Source organism: Pagrus pagrus, assembly GCF_965226575.1.
Source record: "Pagrus pagrus genome assembly, chromosome: 8".
In the NCBI taxonomy this organism is placed as follows: Eukaryota; Metazoa; Chordata; class Actinopteri; order Spariformes; family Sparidae; genus Pagrus; species Pagrus pagrus.
The window spans coordinates 3,861,212-3,877,130 of NC_140192.1; the positions used below are offsets into that span (position 1 = coordinate 3,861,212).

Sequence of the window (15,919 nt, forward strand, 5' to 3'; positions counted from 1 at the left end):
AGTGGATTACTCACATGATATTTTATGTGTATTATTAACATATCAGCATTTCATTTTTTAATATCACCGTTATCAAGAATATTGTGATATTGCGACAGTCCCAATAATCTCTCAAACATGACAATCAAAAACAAAACTATCATCACGATTGCCACATGAAAGAAAAGCTCGATGGTTAACGATCACCACACATGCCTAATGTGTTCCCACTGAGAATAAAAGGGGGTGAAGTCAGAGCATATCGGGTCACAAGCTGTACACGAGCCACAACGGACACATTAGCAGCTAAGTGAGGAGGAAGTTCGGACAAAATGTGACCGCTGATTAATGAAGGTCCTCAGAGTGGATGCCACTCAGGATGTTTATGCTCCTTTCTTTTATAGCAACCACAGCACTGAGCAAAACACTGACGTTCAGCCTCACAGTTAAAACAAATGGAAACATCTTTTATTAACAGTCAATATCTGAAATTCATACATACATAATTTTATTATGACATAATCAAAACAATGATATCTACAGTCCACACAGCCATCACCTCTTCCAACCAGCCTCACCAGCGTCCTGATGACACACCGTCAAACAGCAATCAAGTCTTTCTCAGGTTGAAAAGCAGTCGCCACAGATGAGCAGCAGCTGAGGGAGCACACGCAGGCGGTGCTGATGTAACATTCAGCGAGCGCTCTGGCTGATGTGTGGGCTCATAACAACCAACCAGTCGATGGTCTCCTCCAGGAAGCTCATGCTGTAGTGAGACGCGATGTTACGAAACACCGTGATCTGCTCGGAGAAGCTCTTCAGAGGGAATAAAGGGGGGGAAAAAAACGTGAGAAAATTGTTGAATGTCATGCGCTTCCTTCACTAAACTGAATGATGTATTTGAGAGTAGGAACCTTGGCTGGGAAGGTGAGGTCAAAGTCTCCGGCACATCTGCAGTACAGGGGCATGTTCGCTTCCTTCACTCCTTTACATTTTGTACACACCTAAAAATCACAAGCAGCGAGTCAGCTTCAGGAAAAAATGACAATAAATGATCAACAAACATACAACCAAGACCTTACAATTTATGATACATGTACTAACCACGAGGACACCATGACACCCCCCAAACTGTTAGGTTAAACGTTTTTCCTCACCAGGTCCTGCAGTGTGTAGCTCATCAGTTTCTTCTGCAGAGCTTCCACCAGAGCCATCTCAATGGACTCGGTCTCATACTGGGCCTGGCAGTTGGAGCAGAACCACTGAGGCAAAACAGATCCATCCTGAGGAGAGAGGGGGAAACGTTTATCTGACTGGAATTGTGCAATTTCATGAGAAGGTGTAAAAACATGAGTAATAACAGTCTTAAGGCTCATTTATGCTCAACGTTAGACGGCGGCAACTGTCCGTACTCGACCGTCATTTCGTCTGTATTTTGGCACGTTTTCTGAAAGCTTACCGATACGGGCCAACGGAGAAGTACCTCCAGTAGTGATTGGGGCAGTGTAGTCAATAGTTCAAGTGAGACAGGACCACAGGACAAGAGGAAGAAGTTTTGAAAATGGCAGAACTTTCTGAGTAGAGGTTATGCAAGTTTTAAACATCTGTATGATGTTAATTCACTCGGGCACAGACAGACAGACAGATACTACCGAGCAGCTGGGAAGAAATAGGACAGGAATTAAATCTGAGTTGGACGGTGGTGAAGGAAAAGTAGACTTTGATATGACTTTGAACCACACCCTCTGTCGGTTGTATTGCTTAACATCCAAGCCAACATGAAGGACGCATTAGAAGTATGAGGGCAGTGACGATTATATGGTTTGTAAGGGACGTATCGGAGCATAAATGAGCCTTTGTTGTGATTCCTATCAATGCTCCTCCTCTCACTTGTGCCACAGATGGGTCCTTGCAGAGGTCGAGGTCACGACAGAAGTTGCAGTGGTGGCAGATGACCTCTGGCAGGATGTAGGAGTTACACGGGTCACGGAACTGAGCATCCTCGGAAAACTCTCCGACGTCCACGAGACGCAGGAGGTCTCTTTTCAACTTGTTCACCTGGTTCACTATGTTGGCATCCAGCGAAAGGACCTGAACAGATAAAAGATGGAATTGTGAAGATGAGAAATTGCTGCTGCATCTGCTGCAAACCTATCAAAAATTTGGTAAAAGGAAAATGAGAGAGAGAGAGCTTTGTAAGTGGTTACCTGGCAGACATATTTGATAAACTCCAGTGCTGGGTTGTTGAGTGGCAGGTGGGATCCAGGCAGGACGGGGAACATCTCTGAAGGCTGGGTCACACTCCTGGTACCCGTCACCTTCTTCTGGATTTTTTGCGTGATGGTGAAAAAGTTCTGCGTCAGCTCGCTGGACACATATTCTTGGGAGAAGGAGATCATTCCTGTGGGAGAGGGGTTTTAAAAGAACATCACAGCTGAGAGGAAATCCATATAAATATGATTAAGTTGCTCCCCATCATAGGTTTAAGTGTAACAGACACTAGCCTGTGGCGACTCTAATGACTGCAATGTGAAGTTCCTAACACACACACGAGGGAGGTCGTTAGTAACTGAAGCAGCTTCCAAAACAGTATCTTACCAGGAAGAGCACTCAAGTCCCCCAGTGCCTGCTGGGAAGCCTGACTGCCGCCGCGTCTCTTGACCGGCGTTGCCCCAGGAGCGTTACGTCTCAGCTCCTGTTTCATGCTGTGGTAGACCGCTGCAATGTAGGCTGGCGTGGAAAGTTTGTGTGTGTGAGAGTTGGTTGACAGAAAAAGCAAAGATAAAAAAAAAAAATCTGCGTATTGATTATTAGAATTTACCGGAGACGATCATGAGGAAGTATTTCTGACAGGAGGCCGTTTGGGGCAGATACTGCATGATGTTCCAGTTGCTCTCAATCAGCTCCTCCACCTCGTCCGTCTCTCCGTCACCATCATCTTCCTCAGCTTCCTCCTCTTCTTCATCCTCGCTGCCCTCCTCTTCTCCCTCACCTCGTTTGTTTTTCTTCTGTTTGGCTGTTTCCTAAAAAAAGACCATCTTGAGTTCTGTGTTCTGCTTCTTTAATCAATGTCAATACACCTTTGTGTCCGTCATACATTTGATCTTTTATTTCACTGCCAGAAAGGTAATAATTCCAGTTTATTAGTTCATTATTGAGGTTTTAAAGGGTGTTAGTGTGCTGGAGTGTATTATATCTGACACCACTGCAAACTACGACCTCCATAATAAACATGTAGCTAAATTAGGGGGAACGTTATCAAAGGCAGAAATTTAAGGCAGAGCTGTTGTACTGGATCACATTAGAAGCTGCAGTTTGATTTACCTCTCCGTACAAGACGCTGGAGGGCAGTTTGCCCTTCACGCCGCCGCAGTTGGCCGGATCCATCCACAGCAGAAACTCCCAGCATCGGGAGAAGGAGATGGACAACGAGTGAAAGATCTCTCTGGAGTGGATGCTGGAGGAGAAATAGTTAGATACGTCATTTTTTAATGTTTTGAGTCTACTTACAATATGATAACAGAGGGGGTCCTCTCCTCCCTAATGACCTTTCTTTTACACCAGCAAAATCTTTGAAAAAAGACTGATATATTTAAATCTCTCCGGTCATGATGTTTATCTATTTATTTAATGTTTATCTGTATGTAGTATTACGTATGCTGCACACCACAGCATTTATGGTCGAAGCTAATTTGCAATGCTAGTCCCTCGATGGGCCTTTAAAATACATAAAACTCAACAAATACATAGAAAACAATACAAACACAAACTCTGAGACAGATTAAATGACCAAGATCCGTTTTATATTAAAAAATTGACATATGGCTTCACATTTCACTTCACATTCATTTTTTTCGGTCCATTAGTTTAATGGGCTGTTATCTTTTAGAGCTTTTCGCCGCAGCGCCATCATTGACAAACATCTAATTACTCTAATGGGCAATTGTGCTGTTTTTTTCTTATTGTCTTAGTGTTCTGGCTCTAACTTCAAAACACCAGAGACAAATAGATACTTACACTCTTTCACTGGCTCAGCAGTCTGTTCATACAGTTGTTTTTCTTTTTAAATGTTTACATTTGTTTTTCATCGTTATTTCTCATGTATGACTGTAGGTATGAATTTATGTTTGTCCATAATCGTGTGTTTATTAATAAGATTAACATTAAATTGCATAAATCGGGTGATAACTTTACAGGGAGAAGATGTCTGACCTGTTGGTGATGTATTCCACGTAGCCGATGGCGTCCTCTATCCTCCGCTTTTTCGTACACAAGATGATCCTGTTAAAGTTTCCGTACACCACAGTGGAGCCGAGACGTTTGAACTCTGAGATCAACCTGACGGCAGAATGAGAGAAGGATTAATAAAAGATGACACTGTCACATGTCACCGCTGTGAGATAAACAAAATTGATTGCATCATTATCATATCAAAACTAATCATTTAGACTAAATATGTGACTAAATGCAGCGGCCAGATGGTTTCTGCAGTGTAGAGGAGGACATCTCACTCACTGTAGAAACACCTTCTTCATCATGTTGTGCAGGGTGCGGTGCAGCGCAGGGTCGTAGAGCAGAGAGCTGGGTGAGCGCAGCCATCGGTAGAAGTGCATCACCTGGTTGTCTGCGTACACGTTGTGGTACTGTGTGATCTCTCTGACCCATCCGACCACCATGCTCTTCAAGATCCTGCTCACACAACAGAACTTAGGTGAGCCAAACACAAAAATAAAACATGACAAGCTCCCTGAATCATTGTGGAAGCGTAAACAGTCGAGTACTACAGATGTTCACACACCTGAAGGTATTGGAGCAGAGGGCGGTCTCGTCATAGCTGGCGACAGTGCTGGCTCCCTGGTTTCCTGACATCATGTCTTCCAGCGAGGCCTGCTGGATCACATCGAAACTGACCCCCAGACTGGCTCCGCCCTCCATGTCGTTGACATGCTGTGACTGGAGGATAGTGTTCACCGCCAGGCTCTGCAGGTCCAACTCCACACACACTGAAAGAAACAGAAGCAGGATCATCCACAAATACAGATAGAAAAATACATGCACAAGTGTACATTTGCTTTGTGATCTTTCACGGACACAGGTTAAGACTGGGTACCTGTGGAATAGCATCCTTGAGCGTTCATCTCCACAGAGCCTCTCTCATCATTCTCCATGACCAGACGACTGTCATCAGCCTCTTTTCCTCCGAGGTCGGGCCTGGCTGTGGGTGAAAGCCACAGCAGGTGGTTGTGTTTCCGTAGATGTCTTGCCAGGAACAAGTCTGAGCCGAAGATGGACACATCCTGAGGTAAGTTCCCCACAGGTAAGTGGTAATATCTGAAAGGCAGAGACAGAGTTTAAACAGTGCAAAATCTGAAGGCTGTCAACAAAAACTACTAACCAAAAATACACCACAGCAACAGATTGAGCCAGTCAGAGAGCTGGCAGAGGTCTAAAGGTGCGCAGATCGTACCTGGCCATGTCGAAAGCCTGTGACAGGCAGCTGTCCAGGTTGAGGTAGTGGCGGATCATGCGCCTGGCACCGTGGCGTTGCCAGTCCAGCACGTTATAGTTGATCTCATCAATCACGTGTACTGGAACGACGGGAAACTCCTCAAGCACCGGCATCCCTGCTGCCAACCGCCGCAACTCCCAGTTGGACTGCATCGCAATGAGGGTGGGCCCGCGGCGCTCCTCCTGTGAACAGCAACGGACAAAGCAGACTTAATTAGTTAAAAGCATGAGAAAAAAAAAGGAGGTATTGAAGAAGCTTCAGCTGTGTTTTACCTTGTAGTTGAGCAGTATGCGTTGGAGTGCACGGTAAATAGCCTTCACATCGTTTTCAGCTCGAACCTCAAAGTTGTGTTTCTCTGGAGGCAGGAGCTCCTCGGTCGTCTTCTCCAGGAGAGCAGTGCGCTCAGCTGTGTAGAGGTTACCGAGGTTGGGCATCTGGTTGCTTCTGACCTTAGAGGGGAAATGAAAACGGCATTAAAGATTGTTCTCTGCCAGCAGGGAAGGCATGCATCAGTGACTGTGGAGATGAAGCACCAGATTGAGGAAAATCAAGCGTTTCAAACAAATATATTCCTAACCTTGAAGACACAACAGTTAAAATTAAGCATTTTCCAAACTTTCAGCACTTTGTTCTCACCCTCACAAATCAGTGAAATTGCACTTTTGAACTCTACTGTTAGGCTTTCAATAGAGCCGCCTCATTTAGCAAGATATGAGTCAAAACACCAACATTGTACCAGTGGAATAAAAAGAGTTGTATTGTTCTTACTGTGTCCAGGACAAAGATGCTGGCTTTGCGCTGAGAGGGGATGAACAGGCCAAACAGAGCCTTGTGACCCTGGCTGTGATGATACAGGTACATGTGTCGAACACTCCCTGAAAAGAGGAGAAACGTGATGTAAAACTTGTTTGATATAACAAAGTTCATGCACGCTGAAGCTGGGTTCAAGCAAAAAGGAAATTAATCAAAACAAAAACAAAGACATCAGTTCAGAAGACCAGTGTGTGGGACAGGTCTTACCAGGCTCCAGGTAGCTGAACTGGGCCAGAGACCTCATCTCCAGATGCTCCAGGTCAAACGTGTCCGCCTCCCTGCCGGCCAGATCCCTCACAACATGTTTGTTGACCATACACACACACCCGAGCTGCACTAGTGCACGAAACAGCAGCGGCACCTGAGAGACATCGTCACATTAATGTTGCATTCAAACTGAAGTCATACGCACTGTACACACACAAAGAGCATCATGAGTGAGGTTTACAAACATATATATGATACCTGTGTCTCATAGACCCCTTCAATGTCTGGAGCCGAGAGGTCGGCGTTGATCTCATTGATGTGCTCCTGGTACATGTCCTCTGGTACACAGTACTCATAAAGGTAGTACACCATGTTGGAGCGAGGCAGCATGCGGTTCACCTGCAGCCAAACAATTTAGTAATTACAATTTATTAATACAACACGTTCGTTCAAACTCTTTACAGTGACTGTGATTACCTTTTTGTACGTGGCTCCCTCCTCCTGCTTCGGGACTTTCTGATTGACGTAGAAGACTCTGGGGATGTTGAGCTTCATGCAGTGGAGGTCATTTCCAATCACAGCCCACAACTTGTACAGACCAGGGTGACTAGTCTCTGCAATCTGAGAGGGAACAGGACATAACATGAGATGATTTTCTTTACATTTTTGTAATTTGTTGCTGACTTGACAGTGATGATGAGGATTTTGCCGCACCTGCACAATCTGCCACGGCATGTCCAGGATGCTGCGAGCTGTTCTCCGGAGGAAGCTTCCCAGGCCGGTGATGGGGCCATCTCTGATGACTCCTCCCCCGACAGGTTGAGCTTCGCCGTCCAGCAGCCTCCTCCTCTTCTTTCTCTCCTTCCTTTGTCTCAGCTGCAGCTCCCACTTCTTCTTGTGGTAGCGCAGCCACACAAGACGCTCCTCCTGCATACAGACAGAGCCAAATACATTTAAAAGCTATTTCTCTCTTCTTTGCCTCGAAAATATTCTACAAAGACTAAGAATGCGTAGGTTAAGTCGTGTGCTGGTTGCTGTTTGCTTACCCGTGTCTTTCCACTAGGTGGAGGTGGTCCCAGGATCTCCCTCCAGGACTGAGTGAGCTCCACATCCTGAGACTCCACCTGGCTGTCCTCTCCCTGAGAAGCCCGTTTCCGTTTGGTACTGATGAGGATGGCGGGCTGAAGAGGTCTGGGTGGCATGCCAAAGTCCTCTATGTCTGCAGCTTGACCCGCTTCAAGACGGGCCACCTGAGAGAGAAGAGGACATTTAGGAAACAGTGGTTGTCAGAGGAAACTTTCCGTGTCGATAGTTTGTCAGGAAATGTTGCTGCGAGATGAACAAACCTGTTTCTTCCCCTCACTGGTGAACAGCTCACTGATCTTCTTCTGCTTGTAGATGTCATTTTTCTCCAGGAGTTTCTTGTGAAGCCAGTCAGGATGCCTCACTCTGGGTACAGGATTCTTCACCTGATGATGAAAAATAAAAAAAAATTGGTATCTCCGCAACAACCTTGATTAGACCGAGAGACCGATGAAACAATTTTAATTTGTACCTGTTGCAGAGCTGCAGGGATGGTGATGATTTTCTGGATGGCGCTGCCCAATCTCTCGATGTAATAATTCCAATCAAGGATCTGAAAACACCCGCAACAGAAGTGTTAATGTCTGAAAACCAGATGCTCGTGTCAAAGCGTGTCAACGCGTTTGTTTTATAACTCACAGTGCGGATGTCCAGTTCATGCAGGCTGGGCATCTTCAGCCACTTACGAAGGAAATGTTTCTTCACACTGGGCTCGGCCTGGAAGATGGCCAGAGGAATGGCTCTGATGGAGAGAAGCACAGATCTGTCAGTGTCGAGGCTTTTACTTCTGGCGGCATCACAAAGTGCCTGCTCGCCACAAACATTTAACATTGGGTGAGCAACTCTGACATCATTTTATTTGATCCCACATCTATCATCATGGCAGTGTGGCTCTCAACCAAGCTGTTTATTTGGGCATTTTGTGCCACTTTTGGACAAATGACGGAGCAGTTTTGGATGAAACTGGGACGGGCATGTTTCAATATTTTCGGACATTTTTTAGACCAACCAACAATCGATGAATCCAGAAAATAATTGGCAGTTTAAGCGACGACAATAATCACAAGCTACAGCCCTAAAATAGACACAATGTTCAAGGATGTTTACTGTAATTAAAAGGTTTTAGAAGTCATGTCAATGGAGCTACAGTAGCTAGATGTGGCACCTTCCCTGCCCCACAGTTACAAACATATTTGTAGCGCTGCCATCGCACCTTTCTGTGACAGGTGAACCCTCAGGTTTTCGGGAGATGACGTAGCGACAGCTCAGACCGGCATCTTTCACCATTTGGTCTCCCAGGAACTCAGCCAGTCTCTTAGCTGTGCTGATGGAAGTGGACTTCTGCTCTCCGTAGTCCTCCAGCCTTCTGGACATCGAACGATTCTCTGAAATCAGCTCGAACAGCTCCGCATCTGGCATGTTGGCAGCCTGGAGAACCAGGGACATGTATTAATCAGCTTGTTGTGATAAGGACTGGAGTTAATATTTTGACTTTGCTTGTACTGTAATATAACATCTTGTAATACTAAAATGCTGTTTTGCATTGTTTCATTACAGATTCTTACCTTGCTGTACAGGACGTCCAGCCAGTAGTCAGCCACTTTGGCCACAGAGGCGTACACCTCCTCCAGAGTGGTTCCTTTAAGGAAAGCCTCAAACACTGACGACTGGAAAATCTTAATGAGCTGGAGCTCTCCTCTTCTCTTCACTTCAAAACCCTTCAGCTCAGCCAGCGAGCCGTCCTCATTAAACACAGCATACCTAAAATTAACACAGAAACCTTAAATCATCATCATCATAATCACGCTACACTTTAAAAAATCAGACGTCTGACATCCACCACTGCTTTACCTCTTCTTCAGCTTCTTCCCTTCCTCTTTGGAGGCAGGCAGGATCATGGCCAGGTACGGTCCGTCCACCTCGAAGAAGATGCTGTTCTCTGCCCGGGTGACGTACGCAAGGGACGCGGGGTCGACCAGCTCGTGGTACTGATCGTTGGTGAATCCCTCCTTCACCATGATGTTCAGCATGGCCCCCGGGTAAGAGATGGTCACCTTGGGCTTCTTCTCGTTACTGGTTTTCACCACAAAGTTCTCAGGAAAAGTGTTGGGGAGGACACACCAGATGCCGTCAGTGTCCAACTCGAGAGGCCTCCTGAGGACCAGGACAAGAAGAAAAAAGTGATGGGTGTGAAATGAGGGATTCTGGTTATTGCATTTCTTCTCCAGGGCAACTTAAACTGAGAGAACAAGCACATTTCCACCATGTCAGGATAAATACATCACTGACTTATCGATATATGCTAACAAAAAGCAGCAAAAACTGGATTGGCAGTAGTGTTACATACACGACACATCGATACATATCGATTCTAAATATTTGAATCCATTTCGTATATCATCCAAAAAGTAGTTATTGCGACAGGGCTAATTTCAGCAGGCGAGAACAGGCTGCTGTTGAGCTGCTCATAATCAATATGCTTCAGTTACTTAAGCCATCACTCTAACCTGCAATACAACATTATTTGCTGAAGGAGAAAAAGAAAGTAAGATGAAAACATTACTGCATGAGCTGGACTGGAGCCCAAATGTTGGCAAGAATCTGCTGCTGCTGCTGCTGATAATGTTAAAAAGGCAGTGGAAACCTTCCAGCTCCATTTTTCCTGAGCTGGAGCCGACCTCGCGCTGAGCAGAAGCTAATTTCCGTAATCTAGTATCACATTATCAACATGACACTCACCCTATTTGTTCAATGAGCTCTCGGGCCTGAGTGATGATGTTGGCTCCGGTGAAGCACACGATGCCAGCCATCTCCATGGAGTACCAGCGCGCCCTGACGGAGGTACAAAGACAGAGCAGATTTAACAAGCAGCAAGGGCTTGAATGCTCATGTGACAGTGCACGATTAATGCCAACTGATGATTTGAATGATGAAAACCAGACACGACTCGTACCCTTTCCTCATGACGTAGCCGTAGAAAGAGTTGAGAATACACTTGTGAGCCAGCTGAAGAGAGTCGTACAGGATCTCCATGTTTTTGCAGCGTTTCACCTCAACAGCGTCCCCGCTGTCCTGAGCTGCCGACAGTTTCTTCTTCCACACCTTGTGCACAGGTTGCAAGAAAAGCAAGTTCAACTAGCTGGACATTGTGTAAAATATAGAAATGATTGTTATTTAATTGAATACCACAACGTACCTTGTGGAGTCCTTTAAATTCGTAACGCCGATCTCTGAACGCTCTCACAGTGTCGACGTAGAAGGAGTTTTCTCTCTGACAGATGGTGGTGACTCGCTCCTCCAGCCTGGTGACGTGTGTCTTCTTATAGGCCTTCTTACAGTAGTCTGAGACAAAAAACAGACAGGTGAAACTATGCTTTGGCAACCAGTCATTCAAAATCCTTGAAACCAAAATCTAAGGAGTACCTGCCAGACGTTTCTTCTCATGCTTGGCCTGCTCCTCCCTGTTGAGAGTGTGGAAGGCCCGCGGTGGACCGTTGGGGAAAAATGGCGGAAACTTCTCAGACTCGAGTTGCTGCTGGATGCGGTGGAACTCGCTGCGGCTGGCCGGCACTGCAGACGAAAGACAGAAACTTATACTGTATTCGACCCCACATGAGGAAGAATCAGAACACAATTATACAACATTAACTTACTGATTTCCCCTCTCCACTGCCAGGCCATCCTCCTCTGGCAGGTGGCGCCGGGCTTGTTAAAGTCACAGGCAGCACAAGTGGCCTCATCGACTATCGCGGATGGCTGTAAAAGAAGGAAGTGTTTAATTCCATGTTTGTCTACGTTTTATCCCATGCATTTTTCTTTTGTTCTTGTTTTTACCTGCAGGCGGTTGGTGAGGATGATATTGGGGTACATCGCCCCCACGTCCAGATGGTAGATGAGGGGGCATTCAATCCTGTTTGGGACCTCCTTCAGGGACATCAGCTTATTTTTGATCTCATCGCAAACCTGAGAAGATACCAGGCAACGTTTTACGGCTTCAAGCTGAGATTGCTGAGATGACAACAACGACGCAAATTAGGAGGAAAAACACACCTCGTTAAAGTTGGTGACTTGCTCCAGAGGGATTTTCTCCTCTTCCTCGATGGCATGACGCATCGTTCTCTCAACTCTTTGCATCAGGAAGTCAAACGCAGCAGGGTTCTGTCAACACACCGGACCAAACTGTCACGCTTAAAACATTCAAAAAGTGGCGACGCAAAGAAGCAGCAGTAAGTCGTACCATTTTGAAGCGGCAGGGGATGTCGCTGCGAAACACTCCCGACTCCAGCGCCTCCACGTGGCCGCCCACGTAGGTCTCTGAGTCCATGACGTGGCCGTCGTCTGTCAGTTTGTTGAACACCTGCTCCTGCTTGTTGGGGAAGATGATGTTTGCGTGGAAGGCCTGCACCATGAGCAGAGCTTCACACAGAGTCCCAGAACCTTTACGCAGAACCTGGTAACAGACGGACCATGCGAGGAAGGAAACAAGTAATTATCAAAAGGCTGTAATCTATTTTGAAAGGATTCTTTTTTCTTTTATAAATACACACAATAGACAAACCTCATCAGGCTCCATGGGGATGATGGTGCACAAGGCGAAGATGAAGGGGTGAACATATTTCATGTACAGGTAATATGTGGCCACAGCGTCTGACACAGAGTAGGTGGCTAAAGTCTAACAGAAAAGCAGAGAAAGAAAAATAAATTGCAAATGCCCATTCAGAACAATTCTTTATTTTCTGAGCTGTAAAAACTGAAAATCATTCCTGTACCTGTGGCTCCTCGGTTGCCATGCGGCACATCTCCTCTGGGTCCAGCTCCACTGGGTCGTAGCCCAATTTAGCCTTCGCTGCTGCCTTCAGATTATGACTTCCCACCGGCAGGTAGCTGTCTCTCTTTACCCACCTGACGCAGGAGAAACCGGCTGGATGTCAGAAATTAATTAATCTAGAATTAACCCTAACCCCCCGAGTGCACGTTTACGTAAAACACAATGGAAACATTTTAACAATGCGAGCACTCAGCAGTGTGCACACCTGTAGCAGTCCATGTGGATGGCTTGACTGGACTTGTACTCTCCCTGGCTGTCCTTCTGGAAACCAATCTCCCTGTGCATGCTGAGTCCATGGAGGGCAGCACGCGTCTCCACAAAAGGCCTTGAGAGTGGAAACAGAGAGAGAGATGATGGGTAAACATCACAGTTAAGAGTTATTAAATTCAAAATGAAGAGTTCAGTCGTTATCCTCCAACTCCCAATGCCGATGGAAAGTCAGGTGGTAGACTTATCCTTTAATGTAATGATGTTATAGGAGCAGCGACACACTCACCAGTCAAAGAAGTCTCCATTGTAGGTCACAAAGATGTTCGGTTTGGTTTCCTGAACGTGATCGAACCACCTCTTAATGAGCCCGGCCTGCAGTCAAAGACAAGTTAACCACACGTTATTAACACTGATGCAACCACAAAGCATTACATTCATACACACCACGATACCTCCAACAGTGTATTCATCTTCTGTGCAGTTACGTACCTCATCATCCTCGTTGAAAACAGTGAACGGCCCTTCATATTCAGGTTTGGGAGTGTACTCAAAATCTTCAATGTTCTCAGAGACGATCTCTCTGTTTGTGATGAGAAACCCCTTTAAAACAGAAACAAAGAAGTCGGTGAGACTGACGGATACATTAAAAACAGAATGATACACATGAAGGAAATACGACTCACCTGTCCGTCGATCATGTAGGACATCATCATAATCTGATCGCTCTCCGCGTCTGGGAATTTCAGCGGCAGTTTGGTCGTCTCGATGTCGAAAGCCAAAACGACGGGGTCCTAAAAAGAACGAGAGCGGATGCTTTATTGGAGTCACGATAAACGACAGATCTCGTGTTGTAACAGAAGTAATAAAACGCTCGTACCGGTCGCTCCACGAGATCATCTCTCCGTACGATCTCTGGTGGGTAAGCGCTGCCTCTGTATCGAATGTTATACCAGTGAGCCTGAGACACAGACAGTGAAGATTAGAAAAGCACGTCTCACTCGTGTATCTTAAATAATCTTCTAAATCATCAACATGAATCTGTGTTTACCACGTGGATCTTCAGGTCGATGGACAACCGCACATGATAGGGCACATCATACTCCCTCATGTCCACTATGTTGTCTAACTGGTCTGAAATGCTCTTTAACATTGTGTCTTCATCTGCTGAGGTCACGTTGCCACCTGATAAGGCACTGGAAGAAGCAACAAAGGTGTCAGATCAAACTAAAAATAACTGAATAAACCTTATCAGAAATGGCCGGCGTTGTTGTTTGGGAGATACCTTGATAACATGGCGGTGTAGGCGTCGTTGGACTGCTCCCTCTCTCTGTTCTTGCGTACCGCCGGCGAGATCTCCCGCTTGACCTTCATGAGGTCGTCCACGGTGTTGAACAACAGCTTGATGTAGCTCCTCTTCAGTCCGACTAGATGGTTCGGCTGAGGAGAACAAGGCAGCACAGCGCAACGTGTTTAGTGTTGTAGAAACTTAAAAAATGTGGTGTGTTTACATCTTTCATCATGACTTGATGATATTATATTGATTCTTTGGACAACGATACAATATTTGCCGATATCACAAAGTCCGGTGACACAGACTTGCCATGGGAATTTCAAAATAAAGGTGTATCTTAAGGATGGCGGCGATATGAATAAATGTTTTCACTTTGCATCGATGCTATTTGATCGTTGATCATTGAATGCACATATATCGATCCAGATCGATGTACCGTTACACCCGTGTGTCAAACAAAACTAAAAATAAACAAGCTCTCACCAGGTCTAGGTCCTCTTTCGGTATAATTTCCAGCTTTGCCACCTTTCCTTGAAACTTCTTCGACAAGTACGAGATAACTTCTCTCTCGCAGTTCTGGAAAATAAAGGTGTCTTTAAAGCAAAGAGATTTTAAACCTGTGTTTTACGTGACATGTGAACCAGGTGGGAGACTCACCTTTTTAGTGGCAATGTAAAAATATGGCTTAAAGGGGAGGGCCACCTGCAGACAGAAGAAACATGAGGCTTTAAAGACATTTTTTCCGAGTGTGTTGTTACTATCAACAGCTTGAATCAGCACTTTTCCCTCCAACACACCTTGAACCTGCTTCCATCCTCCTGTATGAAGTAATAGTCCACAGCGCTGATCATCCTCTTGTCATCATCGAGGATTTCTGTCTATAATTAGAAGAAAACAGCATACTTATCATCACCTTTTCTCCTCGAGACCTTCAAAACAACCTCACTCATGACAGTGTGCAGGACTCACAGGATGCATGTTGATCAGCCAGCCTGTCTTCTCCCCCGGCTCCTTCATCCTGTCGAAGCCGAAGCGGGCGTCCATCTCGTCGGTGAACTGGCTGCGCTCCAGCCGCTTGAGGGCGGATCCATCGTCCCTGGGTCAAACACACGTAACAGCCACATTAAAGTCAGGGTGTTCATCTGTCGTTAGCTAACCTGCTAAACAAGTGTCTTTACAGTCCAGTGGAGTAAAGGGAACAGTAACTCACTGGTTGTCCTGGTCTCCTCCACTTTGTCCTCGGTCCGATCGGAACCTTCCGCTGTTCTGAAGAACCATTTTCTGTGGTTTTCTGCCGGCTACAACACGGAGGGAAGTAAATCCACGCTCAGTGTTTACGAGTCCGTCGTTGAAGCCGCATTTAAAACGGATTTCGTGGTTATTTCACAGTTTAGTGCTGTAGTTTCCTCCGTCACTGTCACTCACACGGCTGCTGTTTTCTTATTTTGGCGCGTCCGTGCAGTTCCCGCGAGAACAGCGTTGACAGGAAGGACAACAAAGATCGTTGATTGCACAAGATGCGTCGGTCCAACCCAAGAGTCTTCACTGCTTCATGGTTTGGGTATACAACACGGTAAATATACTCTTGTGCAAGGGAAATGCTGCAGCATGAACCTGTTCAGACCTTATATATGAATAATATTAATAAGGGAACACTTGAAATATTCGTTCATGTGTATAAGTATAAGTAAGTAAATTAAATTGGCACACAGCATAAATTAAAGATCTTTTTAAAAAGTAAAAAACATCCTACCCCCTTTGTCTGCTTTTATAGCCTACTTTCTCTATAGGCTTTATCATTGAAGGAGGAAAACTCAACTATCCATTGCTAGTGTCTGTGATACCCATCTCAGTAAATCACACGACAACAGATTTGGCCAAAACAAGAGAAAAACAAACAAAATAACTGCAAAAATTAAAAAAATGAAAGTATGTATACCTATTATACCAGGACCCCCAAATAAAAGTATGAACCTGAAAATCATATCAGAAAATCTGA

The 15,919-nt window shown here is 45.5% G+C and overlaps 1 protein-coding gene across 1 annotated transcript; it reads right to left on the minus strand.

Moving 5' to 3' along the window:
- Positions 1–424: 424 nt before the first annotated feature.
- pole (polymerase (DNA directed), epsilon) lies at positions 425–15,355 on the minus strand. The gene is made up of 48 exons (XM_084359025.1): positions 15,131–15,355; positions 14,890–15,016; positions 14,718–14,798; positions 14,578–14,622; positions 14,404–14,496; positions 13,912–14,066; positions 13,678–13,822; positions 13,507–13,587; positions 13,313–13,420; positions 13,119–13,229; positions 12,916–13,001; positions 12,625–12,744; positions 12,361–12,493; positions 12,150–12,263; positions 11,829–12,041; positions 11,642–11,749; positions 11,426–11,554; positions 11,245–11,347; positions 11,015–11,161; positions 10,788–10,933; positions 10,545–10,693; positions 10,331–10,423; positions 9,443–9,745; positions 9,157–9,352; positions 8,805–9,019; positions 8,231–8,333; positions 8,064–8,144; positions 7,855–7,977; positions 7,555–7,758; positions 7,223–7,435; positions 6,986–7,129; positions 6,767–6,907; positions 6,509–6,662; positions 6,257–6,363; positions 5,761–5,937; positions 5,447–5,670; positions 5,090–5,310; positions 4,778–4,982; positions 4,495–4,668; positions 4,192–4,317; positions 3,304–3,436; positions 2,801–3,002; positions 2,578–2,709; positions 2,187–2,380; positions 1,870–2,070; positions 1,137–1,262; positions 894–983; positions 425–795 (listed from the first exon to the last, which is right to left on the minus strand). The coding sequence occupies exons 1-48, from the start codon at positions 15,196–15,198 to the stop codon at positions 673–675; spliced, it is 6,867 nt and encodes a 2,288-aa protein (XP_084215151.1). The 5' UTR covers positions 15,199–15,355; the 3' UTR covers positions 425–672.
- Positions 15,356–15,919: the final 564 nt, after the last annotated feature.